General features: G+C 33.9%; 1 protein-coding gene across 9 annotated transcripts in view; it reads right to left on the bottom strand.

Annotated features, from left to right (window-relative positions):
* PCLO (piccolo presynaptic cytomatrix protein) overlaps window positions 1–12739 on the bottom strand; it is a 419978-nt gene that overhangs the window by 110204 nt on the left and 297035 nt on the right. For 6 of the 9 annotated variants that reach the window (XM_045494642.1, XM_045494638.1, XM_045494641.1 and 3 more), the window contains exon 10: window positions 11874–11999. In XM_045494642.1, coding sequence (XP_045350598.1) covers window positions 11874–11999 — 126 coding nt within the window. Of the gene's footprint in view, window positions 1–3565; window positions 3654–7505; window positions 7570–11873; window positions 12000–12739 lie in introns of those variants that run through there. The other 3 variants (XM_045494643.1, XR_006716260.1, XM_045494644.1) reach the window with 3 other exon arrangements.

The raw sequence follows: 12739 nt of genomic DNA on the forward strand, positions 1-12739 counted from the left end.
AACATACAGTTCCTACCCCCCCAAAAAAAGCCATTAAAGGAATATATTGTTTTTCCTTAAAGGTATTTTTTCCTAGTTCTTTGGATTTATTTTACACTTTTATTCATTGACACCCTGATCAAACGCTACCTTCCAGTGAGTACCTTCCATCCACTGCCTTTCTAGATGGTAGGCACTTTGAAAGCAGGGGAGCATTATATCACTTTGCATCATTCTAGGATAAACCCATAGAGAGTAGTCACTGAATACATGTGGCAACCCATTTGAACCCTTCATTATTGCTGGCATTCCTAAGAATATCACCACCACTCCTTCACAGCCTCTTCTCTCTGAACTCCCTGTTTATTACCTCCATCTAAATTTTAAGTATATTAAGAGTGCACCCCAACAGAGTCTTACAGTTCTGCAGTATGCACCTCAATGTTCTTCCCGTCCAGAAACAGCGCATGCAGGGATGAATTTAGGCTTTGCACGGCCTGAAGCTTATGCAATTTTAAGGAAAAATATAAGATTACGAATACAAAATTTGGCACAAATGAATTTTTATGAAAAGGACAAAAGAAACCACAACACATGACAAATGATGAAAAGGTGACAAAGGCAGCAAACATTACACATTCCTTAGAACTTCCTGGAGCTTTGGCGGGGGCTCATACAAGTGAGAGAGGAGCCCTGAGATGGTCCTTTCGTTAAAGTGCCATAATTTATTCATTCTGATCTCATTTCTTTTCTCATCCCATGTAATCCCCCTCACAGTCTTTTTTTTTTTTTAATAGAAAATGTTATTTACTCATAAGTTACTTTAAACAGTTATCAACTCACGGAAATTATGTTTCATCTCTATCCCCAAATACTTCCGAACTACTAACATTCTTATGAAACAAATCTCAGCAGTTCTATTATTTCATACACAAATATGTCAATATGTATTTCTAATAGATAAGGACTCCTTATTTTAAAAAGCAATGACATTATTTTATATATTACAACTGCTTCATATTCAAATACTCATTGTCCCATTTCCAAAAATATCTAAGAATTTTTTAAGATCAGCTTTACCAAGATATAGCATACATGTAATAAAAACAGCCTATTTTATATGTACAGTGAAATGATAGCAAATATATACAACTGTATAAACCACAACCAGAATCAAGATAGAGAATACTTTCTTCGTGCCTTGAGTTCCCACTGACTCTTTCCCACTTTTCTCTTCTACTCAAACTCAGCTCCAGGAAACCACCTGTCTGTTTTCTGTCATAATCAGTTATTGTTTTCTGTTTGGTTTTTGCTTTTATCTTTAATAGTTCCTTGCTTTAAGTTATTTTAGCTTAATTTTCTCTTCTGTTTCTCGTGCCTTTGGATCCTTTTTTCCAAATATAAGTACTTAATACTATCAATATGCCTCTAAGCTCTACTTTAGTTGCAGCCCATAAATTTTGGTACATTGCTTTTTCATTTGCATTTTGTTCAAAATATTTTCTAATTTCCCTTTAATTTTTTTTCTTTAGCCCATAATTCTAGTGTTTGAATTTTCATTTTATCTAACATACTCAGCTTATCGTGGCTCATGTACTGCTTCACCTCCGCCTCCCAAACCTAAAATTGAACCATGTTTCATCCCAAGGTTCATCCTCTCCCCCACATCTCTTCAACAAGTAAAGTGTCTCTGAAGTATGCATTATAGAAAGGTCTAATGGAGGATCCCATACATTGAATGCTCAAGACCCGGTAAGCTTTTGTGATTTGTCAAAAGTCCCGCACAAAAGGAGTTGATGAGAAAGATTAGTCCAGACACTGAGAGCAAGACATCGGACACCACAGTTCTGGTCACTAACAAGATGTGTTTTCAGCGACTGATAGACCATGAAAGTTACGTGAACAGATATTCATTGTATGTGCGCCTATACATTTTAATCAGATGTGAGGTTTACTGATTAACATACTGTTGATAAGAAGAAAAAATGAGAAGACTTTTAAAAGATTAGCCAATGGTTTTACAGTTAGGAGGTAGTACGGGTATTTTGTTTTTTAAGTTTATTTATTTATTCAGAGGGACAAAGAGAGAGAGAGGGAGAGAGAGAAAGAGAGAGAGAGAAAGAGAGAATGAGAATCCCAACCAGGCTCTGCACTGGCAGCACAGAGCCTGATGTGGGGCTTGAACTCATGAACCAGGATGATCATGACCTGATCTGAAATCAAGACAGACTGGTCACCCAGGTGCCCCAGGAGATAATACATTTAAATGAAAAATGGCTTACTTACTTCAGGCATTAAGGTTTTTTGTTTTTGATATTTATTCAAGCCTGATAACTAAAACTAAAATAACTTTCCATTATCGCAGAGGGCTCTAACAGTTCGATAGTCCCTTATAGGAAGTCTGAACTTTGTAAGATTAACAAAGCATATAAAAAATAAACATAAGTAACTGTCACTCACTGTTAACTCTGTGAGACAGGTCTTGAAATCTCTCAATTGTACAGACGAGATAAAAGGAAACTTAGAGAACACGAGTAACTGGACTAAAGTGATGAAGATGGCTTGGGTCAGAGTTTTGTGACCTAAGTTTGATGCTCTGTTAATTAGAAATATTCTGCATCCCTGCAGCTCCGAGATCAGAACTGACTATGGTCAATTATTTAAGTATGTCCACATATGGGGGACACAGAATTCAAGGTTAATATTGCAAATATTTTTCTTACCATCAAAGATCTCCAAAGTGAAAGTAAACATGATTATATTCACCACTCATGAAAAACACTGTATTTCTGGTACATTGTTTCTAAGTCTGACTATTATTATCTCAGTTTCCCTACTGAGAACATCAAGAAACTAAAAGTTAAACAACACATCCAGGCAATACGTACAACAGCTGAACTTAAATACTGATGTGTCTGACTGTAAAAACACTCTCCGAATATATGGGATGTGCTAAAGCACTGGCTGACTGAAGGTCTGGCATGAATATTAAAGATGGTTCAATATCCTTGCTTCCAAAAAAACCACTCCAATTCACACACCCACTAAAATGTAGCCTGTTATGGCATATTGACCAGACTAATCCGGAATTTAAGAATAGAAACAATTGTTCATCAAGAAGCAGTATCACTTGAGCTTATATAAATATTTCAAGGTATGCTACCTTTGTTAATAAAAGTAATCAAATTAGAATATGGATTATTAGTTACACTTAGCAAAAAATGTACAAGACAGGGCAATCATTTAGTTTTCTTGATATTTCTACCAGAAATATTATGACTCAAACATAATTTCCTCTGATTAATTTCAAAATAAACGGATACAAAAGAGAAATATATTTCTTTGTCCTGGCAACATAGCTAATCTTTAATATCTGACAAGGTAAGTATGATGTCACTGAATCCTGAAAATAATATATTACAACCTACCAGCCCAGGTACCTTATATTTTTCTTTCCATAAGATAGATTCCTAAATATTTGTTAGAAAATCTTTGTATTAACATGAAATGTGATCTTGTGTCACGTGTACCTGGCACACCAGCTTAAGGAATTTTGAGAAATCTCATGCTAATGACCAATCCGTACCTGGTATCCCCCTGGAACAAGAACAAGGAAGCTGACTCATCTGTGTGGTGTGTTTCTTGATCTCCAACCTTGATCACTGCCATGCCATCTGTAACATATGCCAAAAAAGCATAAGCAGAAATAAAGACTTTCTTGCCTAGGAACATTCTCCCTTAAGTTACACAGGAGTGTGTCTTCTAACAATACTACTGGAATATATCTTCTACCATAGACTTCTTCATAACAGGGATTTCCAGAGGCCAACTGCTAACAAAACCACCATTCCAGAAACAGCTAGCCTCACCTTCACTCCAATCACTGATTGTCAACCATTAATCCAACAGCATTTTCTTGCCAGAAACCCTGTCAATTCATCTCTACAAAGAGCTAGCTCGCTGGATCAATGTCACCTACGATTGAAACAACTAGAAACCAAGAATTTCCATGAATTAGAATTTATGCCACAGGCATACTTCTCACAGAATGACGCGGATGAACAAAATTGAACTCATTCTTTACAGGTGCAATGGCCTGGGAGAAGCTAACTTTTCATACAGCCCTTGCTCAATTTAAAAGCAAACAGCGGATATTATTGGTTTTAAACTTTTACTCTCCTATTCTAGGACCCTGCTGATTCATTAAGAGTTTTATGAAGCTACATTAGGGTCTTAACATTATATTCTTATCTTGGCTCCAAACAGCTTTCCAAAAATCTTCCAAACAAATTTGATTTAATTATCAATAATAATAATAATAATATAGATACAAGTTATCTTTAAAACCAAATGACCGTGTTTGGTTCTTTGGCTAAAAGATGTTTACTTCTTATGGATTTCTTGTTCTCTTATGGAAATTGTTGAAATTTTAAAAGTATCATGCCAGTAATTTATTTCACAATTATGATGTAGAATACCAAGAAAAAAAGAAGTGAGTTTAAGAAGTTCAGTGATTAAATGAACCTCAGAAGCAATGATATGCACATAAAGGATTACATTTGGCCCATTATATTTCCCAAACAAAATTTTGTTTTATTTATACTTTTTACACTGCCTTTTCTGAGTATATAATACTATTTTAAGTTGAGTAAAATGATACAAAAGTTTTAATGTTTAACAATTATGTGTTAATTTTTTTTTTTTTTTTTTTTTTACTGTCCTAACTTACTTTATTGTATTGATTCAGAGTACAATGATTAAATCTCTAGGCGGAACAAGGGTCCGGTATTGTGAATGCATTTACGACTCAAAGAGACATGACTCAATATAAAAAGATACATTTTTTTCTAAATCAATCTATTCCTTCAATACAATCACCATCAAATTTCAACAGAGATTTTCCTGAAAATTGACAAGCAGAATCTGGAAAATATATGCAAGATCACAGGTCAAGAATTGTCCCAGGAGTATTTGAAGAGTAGCAATATGGTATGTTCACCTGCCATGTGTCAGGACTAAAACAAAGAAATCATAATTAAAACAAAATGTGACACTTATGTTGGGATAGACAATAGACCAGTAGACTAGAACAGAAAGGTCATAAAAGACCCATATATGTGTAAAAAAATCTATTTCTGACAAGTGGAGCATTAGAAATCAGTGGGAGTAACAATATAACATTCAATATATGGTGTACAGACAACTGATTATCCATGCTGAAGAAGAAAAAACTTAAAAGTTTCTACTCAGACCACAGACAGATTAAATTCTATTTCTGTAAGGACATTATGTGAAAAGTAAGATTTTACAATTTTTAGAAGAAAATCTAGAGCAATATTCTGAAAACTTCTGGACAACGACGATTTCCAAAACAATACAGAACACTTAGAAAACTTAAGAGAAACAAAATGATAAACTTGACCATATTAAAATTTCAACCTCTGTAAAAACGAACAGACAAACTAAAAAGCACACCACGTACTGGGAGAAGAAGATATCTATAGCCTACTTACTTGACAGAGGATTATATCCAGAATATATACAGTTTCCCTAAAATTCAATTTGAAATACACTAACTAATACAATTAAAGAATAAACAAAAGAACAGGCAAATCACAGATGAGAAAAACCCAAGAGCCAACAAAATTAATAAAATATTATCGTATTCCACATTCCTGGAGGGAAGGTAAACAAAAGCAATGGATATCATCCCACATTACATTTGTTTTTGTTTTTGTGTTTTAATTTTTTTTTCAACGTTTATTTATTTTTGGGACAGGGAGAGACAGAGCATGAATGGGGGAGGGGCAGAGAGAGAGGGAGACACAGAATCAGAAACAGGCTCCAGGCTCTGAGCCATCGGCCCAGAGCCTGACGCGGGGCTCGAACTCACGGACTGCGAGATCGTGACCTGGCTGAAGTCGGACGCTTAACCGACTGTGCCACCCAGGCGCCCCTACATTTGAAAAAGAAAATGTAGAGGAAGAGGACCAAAGATGTAGAGTAACAAAAGTAGTAACTGACTACGGACAAGTGTAAAAACAATATAACACTTTGGACAGCGATTTGGAAAAATCTATTATTGTTGAAAAAACCATACAACATTCCTCCTACATTATTTAACACGATAGTCATTATAGCCTGAAATTTAACTTGTCCAAGAAACTCCTGTACATGTGCATAAGGAGACTACTTTAACAAATTAAATTATAGCATTGTTTGAAATACTAAAAAAAAAAAAAAAAAAAAAAAAAAAAAAACCTCACAAATAACTTAAATAACCAGGGAATGTTTAAATTTAAAGTGCCATTGAAATGTACAATACTAGAATTCTGCCCTGTAGTTACAATAAACGAAATAGAGCCACATGTATCACTTCGGATAAATTGTATAAACTGGATGTGACTCAGAGAGGCTGCAAAAATACATTAAGGTGTCATTTACATAAAATTTCATAAACAAGCAAAAAAATTCTTCTTTGGTTTATGAATACATACATAAAACTGGGAAGAACAGCAAGTGGAAGAGTAACCTCAGATTAGGTGAAGTCGGGAGAAGGGAGGTGACTACAGGAGGCTTTAATTGATTTATATGTCTCCCTTCCCCAGAAAAATATGAAACAAATGTGGCAGAATAGTGATATAAAAACGTATGGTGGGTACGGGGCTGTTTGTCACATTATTCTCTACAGTTTTGTGGTACACTCTGACATTTGCAACCAAAATGACAAGTCAGCGCCAGATAAGTGTTAAGTTGCATACATCAGGCCATAAAATGCTTCTAAACTCCCCCCAGCTCCATTCCCAGAAGGGAAGGTAAAAGAGAAGGTGTGGGATGTTGAACTGGGTGTCTCAACAGACGGAGGAGGTGAAAACGTGAATAAAGCGGTGTCACTCTTAGGTAATTTTCCTGATGGGGGAGGAGGCTCAGGCTGAGAAAACTCAGGTCCACTTTTAATGAATCAGTACCCATCAAACCCTGACTTCTTGTGGTTACTATGTAATGGAGACATTCAACCAGTGAGTCGTTTTAGTCTAATTCACAAGATTGAGAGCAAAACACCCTCACCATTTAAGTGCAAATAAATCAGACACAGATGTGTCAGGCAGCAAACAGTTCAACAGAACACTTGCTATATTTTAACTTCGAATTTAAAACTCGTTTGTTGTGTGCCCTTCGCCCTCTTTCAACCATAAAGCAAATGATGATTTGGGGCTAGAGTAGAACTGGCAGAGGAAAATTTTTTCCTCACACTGTGTCCCAGCACAGAAGAATGGTGCTGCATTTTCCAGGGATGAGGGTTTTTCTTCTATATCAGTAACCACACGATACCCCACTCCAGAGATCTTAATTTAAATTCAAACCAAAGAAAAACTAAAACAAACAAAAACCCCAAAAAACACCTAGAGTAAATTTATGTTAATTTATGAGTAGTTAAGCTTAAAGTTGCAAGGACATGCGCCCAGAGGAAATGGTTTTTATTTTGTCATTTCTTTTCCTGAAAAGGTAATCAAAAGTTGTATCACCAAATATGGATGCTGTCTTAAATGTACACGGTTCTTTACATAAGATTGTTTGCTTCACAAAATCCTGTGAAGAGAAACTTAATTACTATATAACACCTGTAATCAAAAATTAATTCTTTAACACTAATTTTTATATATATTATTTGAAATCTTGTTTTATTTGACACTGTACTGGGCACCAAATATGGAGAAAAAACCCTCGGTGTTAAGGGTCATGATTTTAGATCCATGGACAACTGATATGTGCACAAATGGATGGGACACAGAAACTGACCCAAGTCTGTATCAGATTAAAAAAACAAAACAAAACAAAACAATTGTATTATAGACTCCCCAGATTTGGAGATGGTTGGAACTTTGATCTGAAAACAATATGTAAAGAGTTATTCATTTAATTTTTTTTTTTAATGTTTATTTTTGAGAGCGTGAGAGAGAAGGGCGGGGAGGGGCAGAGAGCGAGAGGGAGACACAGAATCTGAAGCAGGCTCTGGGCTGAGAGATGCAGGGCTCCAACTCACAAACTGTGTGATCATGAAGTGGGCTGAGGTTGGATGCCTAACCAAATGAGCCATCCAGGCACCCCTATAAAGAATTATTTTTAGAGAAAGTTTTATTTTTAAAGCATGTCACGAATTCAAAACTTCCTAAAATTGTAATCACACTGAACAGGTTTCACTAGGTAATATAGAGAAAAGAAAATATATCACAGAGGACGCATCTAGTTTTTTGAGGCCATTAGTTAAGGTGCTGATTATATTGAACCTAGCATTGATACTGTACTATAATAAGGTTTATAATCGTTCCTTTAAAAATAAACATTTAAAATGGAAGTGGCAGGTTTTAAATACACAAACTCCATATATTCAAGTGTGTTTTTAGATGCTCAAATTAGTCCAAAGAGAAATAACAACATCAAAGGAGAAAATGATAGACAAAATTATACACCACTTAAAGTCCCAATATTGATGATCAATACAGAGCCCCAACAGTGTTGATCTAAAATTGTTTAAAATTTTAATCCTAAAGCAAATAGTGACAAATAGCAGTTCAGAAAATCAGATTTGTAGTTTAATTCCCCAGATGTTTTGTCTTTTTTTTTAACGGAAAACTGACTTTAAGCATTAAAATGAAGAATAATAGGTAGCCAAAGATCATTCTTTGTCCAATATCTGTTTAAGAATGCTTACTAATGTTGCCGAAAAATAAATTGTATGGTATTGGAAGATTAGGATTCCTCAAATATCTGACCGTGCAAGTTCTTTCAGAAAATCACCACAGATTTTTGTAAAACTAAAAGATTGGCTCAGGAAATTTTGACTAATGCAACGTTCTCTAACTGCTTTTTTTAACTGCAGAGTATGGCACAAGCCTATATTATGAGTGTAGAAAAATGAATTTTTTGAGAATAGCCTAATGATTGGGCAATAGTAATTACTGCCAAGTATCAGCATTCCGAAACACAACTCTTTCCTACATTATGTAACAAGATAGACAACCTAGTTCAAAAAGATTTTTCAAAAAACACTGAATAAAAATCTCCTTTTAACAAATAACCAGCTCAGTGGACTCAGGAAGTAGTGAGGCCTTCTCCCCTCCATTTAATGTTAGTTACGTAAGTCAGTACTTTCTGAACAGCATCAGAAAGCCTACATGATTGGTAGTGTGTTTTAAATGCACAAATCCTGACGATAAAAAGCTAGAGGAAACCTGAAAATACTCTTGCTCTTCCAAAAGTCAACACAGTCAGAATCCATGCCTCTGAGTGCTGCAAGAGTATAAGTATGTAAGACCCTGATGAGACTGAAAAGCCTACCGTAAGACAAATAACCAAACTTAGGAAAAAACCGTAGGGTCAACCTCTTTTTTAACAATAGCGCCATTGTGTGCAGTGGGGAAAAAATGCAGTCTAAGAATTCTATGGTCAACCAACTGTCATTCACGTATGTTTTAAATCAAGCGTGAGGCAATTTTAAATCATAAAGGCTCAGGGTATATAGTTTTGTATTCAGAAATGCAGAAAGATACACCGGGAAGACATCAAATCAATTCCTAAGTCTACCTGGAATTCGTTCTACAGATAGAGAAGTACAATTACATGCATACAAATACATATTTTATCTATCTACTCGTATACATTTTTTTCCTTAGAAAAGAAAAGAATTTCAAACTATGGAGAATTAACTGTTGTTATTGCCTTCAATAAATAAAATTTTATGATGTCATAAAAATTTTAAATATTAAAAAATCCACAAGACTTCAGTGATCTACACTTGGTATTACTGTAGTTACATCTCACATAAGACATAAAAATCAGAGTTGTGTCTTAACCAATATACTGCTCTGAAACTGTATGATAATCTATTAGAGATTGAAGATGAGGGTTCTAAGAATGCCATGTATGAATAAAACACATAGTTACAGACAAAACAAAAATTATGTAAATATAAATACATATAGATATATATCCAGAAAATATATTGGTCAAACAATATTGTCCTTGTGTATTCCCATTTGGACTGATGACCTTCTAGTCAGTTCATCTTTGGACATGAAAGGACATATTTGGACATTAGGTTCACTTCAGTTTTCTCTCTTAGTCTGTATTATATCTATTTTTTTTTTTTAATTTAAGTGTATGAACTTAAGAATGGCCACATAGACTACCAAGTACAAAAAGTATCATTTCATCACAAAACACTTCATTTAAAACATCTTTCAAACCACGCTGATTTGTAGTATTTGTCAATTTCCATGGTGTAATTACAGACAAAAGTATGAACATTTATCTGTATTCAGGTATCCTTGCATAACTATAAAACAAACAGTTGCTGCAATTTTTATTTTAGAATAAAAGCAGCATACACCTTTCCTTCTGGAGTATGCTGTATAAAAGTGGCATATCACTTCCATCGTTAAAAATGGTGTCAATTAAAAATGGTCTCAATTTCTATAGCTTAAGTAGACTGCAACATCAAAGAGTAGCATCAGGCATGATAAGATTATAGTCATAGAAACTTTGTACAGACTCACTAGTTTGCTCATAATTATTATATCTTGACTGACACAGTTTTTACTTTCTTTTAGCTTTCTGGCGAATTCTCCTACCTTTCTCTGTTTTATGCAGCACATTGGAATATTTTTAAAAATATGCTTTCAGTTACATATTAGGTGATGACCTGGTAATCTGGCATTCTGAAAACCAACAAGCAGATAAACAAAACAAACAGGCCTAATTTATCACATTGATCTGTTTCCACTTTGTAAATCCTCCCACCAAGACCAGTTCAAGCCATTAATGTGACGTCACTAAATGATGTGAAGTTAGGAAGAGCGTATCTTAGAGACTTGGTACCAACTGGCTCCAGTAAGAACACTGTGATGAGTAAATAATACCTCAAGTTTGTGTTTATTCTAATAGTCTACCAAAATATCCATGGACATTTTTGGGAGGTTCCAATACATTGAAGAAAATAATAGTGAATCATTTTAGCATAATGAGAATTTTAAATAACAAACAACATTTTATAAAACTATGAAATGAGAAAAAAACACTTTCCAAATAAGTATTTTATTTAGAATGAAATAAAATGATAGGTTGAGGCTGTTTTATGATAAAAAATATCCATCATAAACAATATCACAGAAAGCTTATAAACCATATGTTAGATTTGGAAACAACCCAATCAACTAAAAAACAAGTGAAAAAAATCACTTTGTGTTTTGAGAACCGAACATTTTATGACATGTGGAAGAAACTGATAAAATACATGTTTTATGGACCTTTAGATACATCTGTAAAGTTCTTTTTTTTTAAATGCTTTTGATGTGATAAGATGTATAGTACCCAAAAGTAGACAGTAACCTAGCACAGGAGTTGGTAAATTTTTTTCTGTTAAGAGCCATAGAGTATAAATTTTAGTTTTTGTAGACCATTTCATCTTGTCATGAATGCAGTTCTGTTTGTAGTGGGAAAATGCCCATATCCAACATGTAAATTCATGATCCTGGCATTTTTACAGTTATGATTTCAATATAATTTTCTTAGTATTTATAAAAAAAATAATCTCAATAACCAAAGTGGTTTTAATAATATTGCCCAAGTTAGTAAACAATATTGACTAATTAGTGTTTCTTAAGTAAGATATTCACAGAGCAAACCCAACTGCCAAAGGGACAATGCAATTGAAAATAAAATGAATATAGTTGTGAACACATTTTCTTTTATATTACGATACCAAAATTTCATAATTAACCATAAGGAGAGAGGGTTACCTACGTGGTAAATAAAGAGAAAATGTGCATATTAAATTAAAATATGTTTAATATAAGTATGTTCATTTTAATCAACAATGAAATCCTTATTCTTACCTTCCATAAGTTTTCCTGTCTGTTCTGCACTTCCTCCAGGAAGAATTTTGGCAATATAGGCTCCAATTTCTCCATTATGTCCAGGGATTTCTTTACCACCCACAATTCTAATTCCTAATCCATTACCTGTATTGAAAAAAATAGCAAATTATTAGTAACATTTTAAAGGAACAACAGTTATCATGAGTTATAAGGTGCACATGACGTGAGCTCTGGTGCCCAGAAGCTATCTACAACATGAATATTGGGACTGGACACCAATAACAAAAGGATATTATTCTGAATTCAATAATAGATGATATGAAATAGGACATTCTGAGATTTTTGTAGGATCTACAATGAATCCCCTGGTATTAAAAAATAATTTTTGGAATTCAATGATATCACCATGATATAATACAGGTATCTTTGTCCACTTTTGGCCAGACACTTTGTAAACATATTGTATAAAGATGTTCTCAGTATAAGAAACACCAGAGTGTATAATTCACTTATGAAATTGAGGAGCATTTCATGTAAAAGACAGTAAGAGCTATCATAAATTGAGAAGACACAATTTAAACATACAAATGATTGCAACTGATAAGACGAAAATACAATCATAATTTATGAATTACTATTCATTTTTTAGCCTTAACTCATCAACTAACATTGTGCATTATTAACATGACATTTTTCGTGTGGCAAAATAAAATTCTTGACTGATGAACAACTTAGTAAACTTTATTTCATAGAACAGATTTTTCTGTAATTAGCTACATGAATAAAAAGATGGAGAATGATTATTGTGTGAAAATTGAGTGTGATATAAATGAACTGTTGATGTTTTAAGTTTATATTTTCTTTATAATCAGCTAAAAATTAGC

The sequence above is a fragment of the Leopardus geoffroyi genome, chromosome A2 (assembly GCF_018350155.1).
Source record: "Leopardus geoffroyi isolate Oge1 chromosome A2, O.geoffroyi_Oge1_pat1.0, whole genome shotgun sequence".
Classification (NCBI taxonomy): Eukaryota; Metazoa; Chordata; class Mammalia; order Carnivora; family Felidae; genus Leopardus; species Leopardus geoffroyi.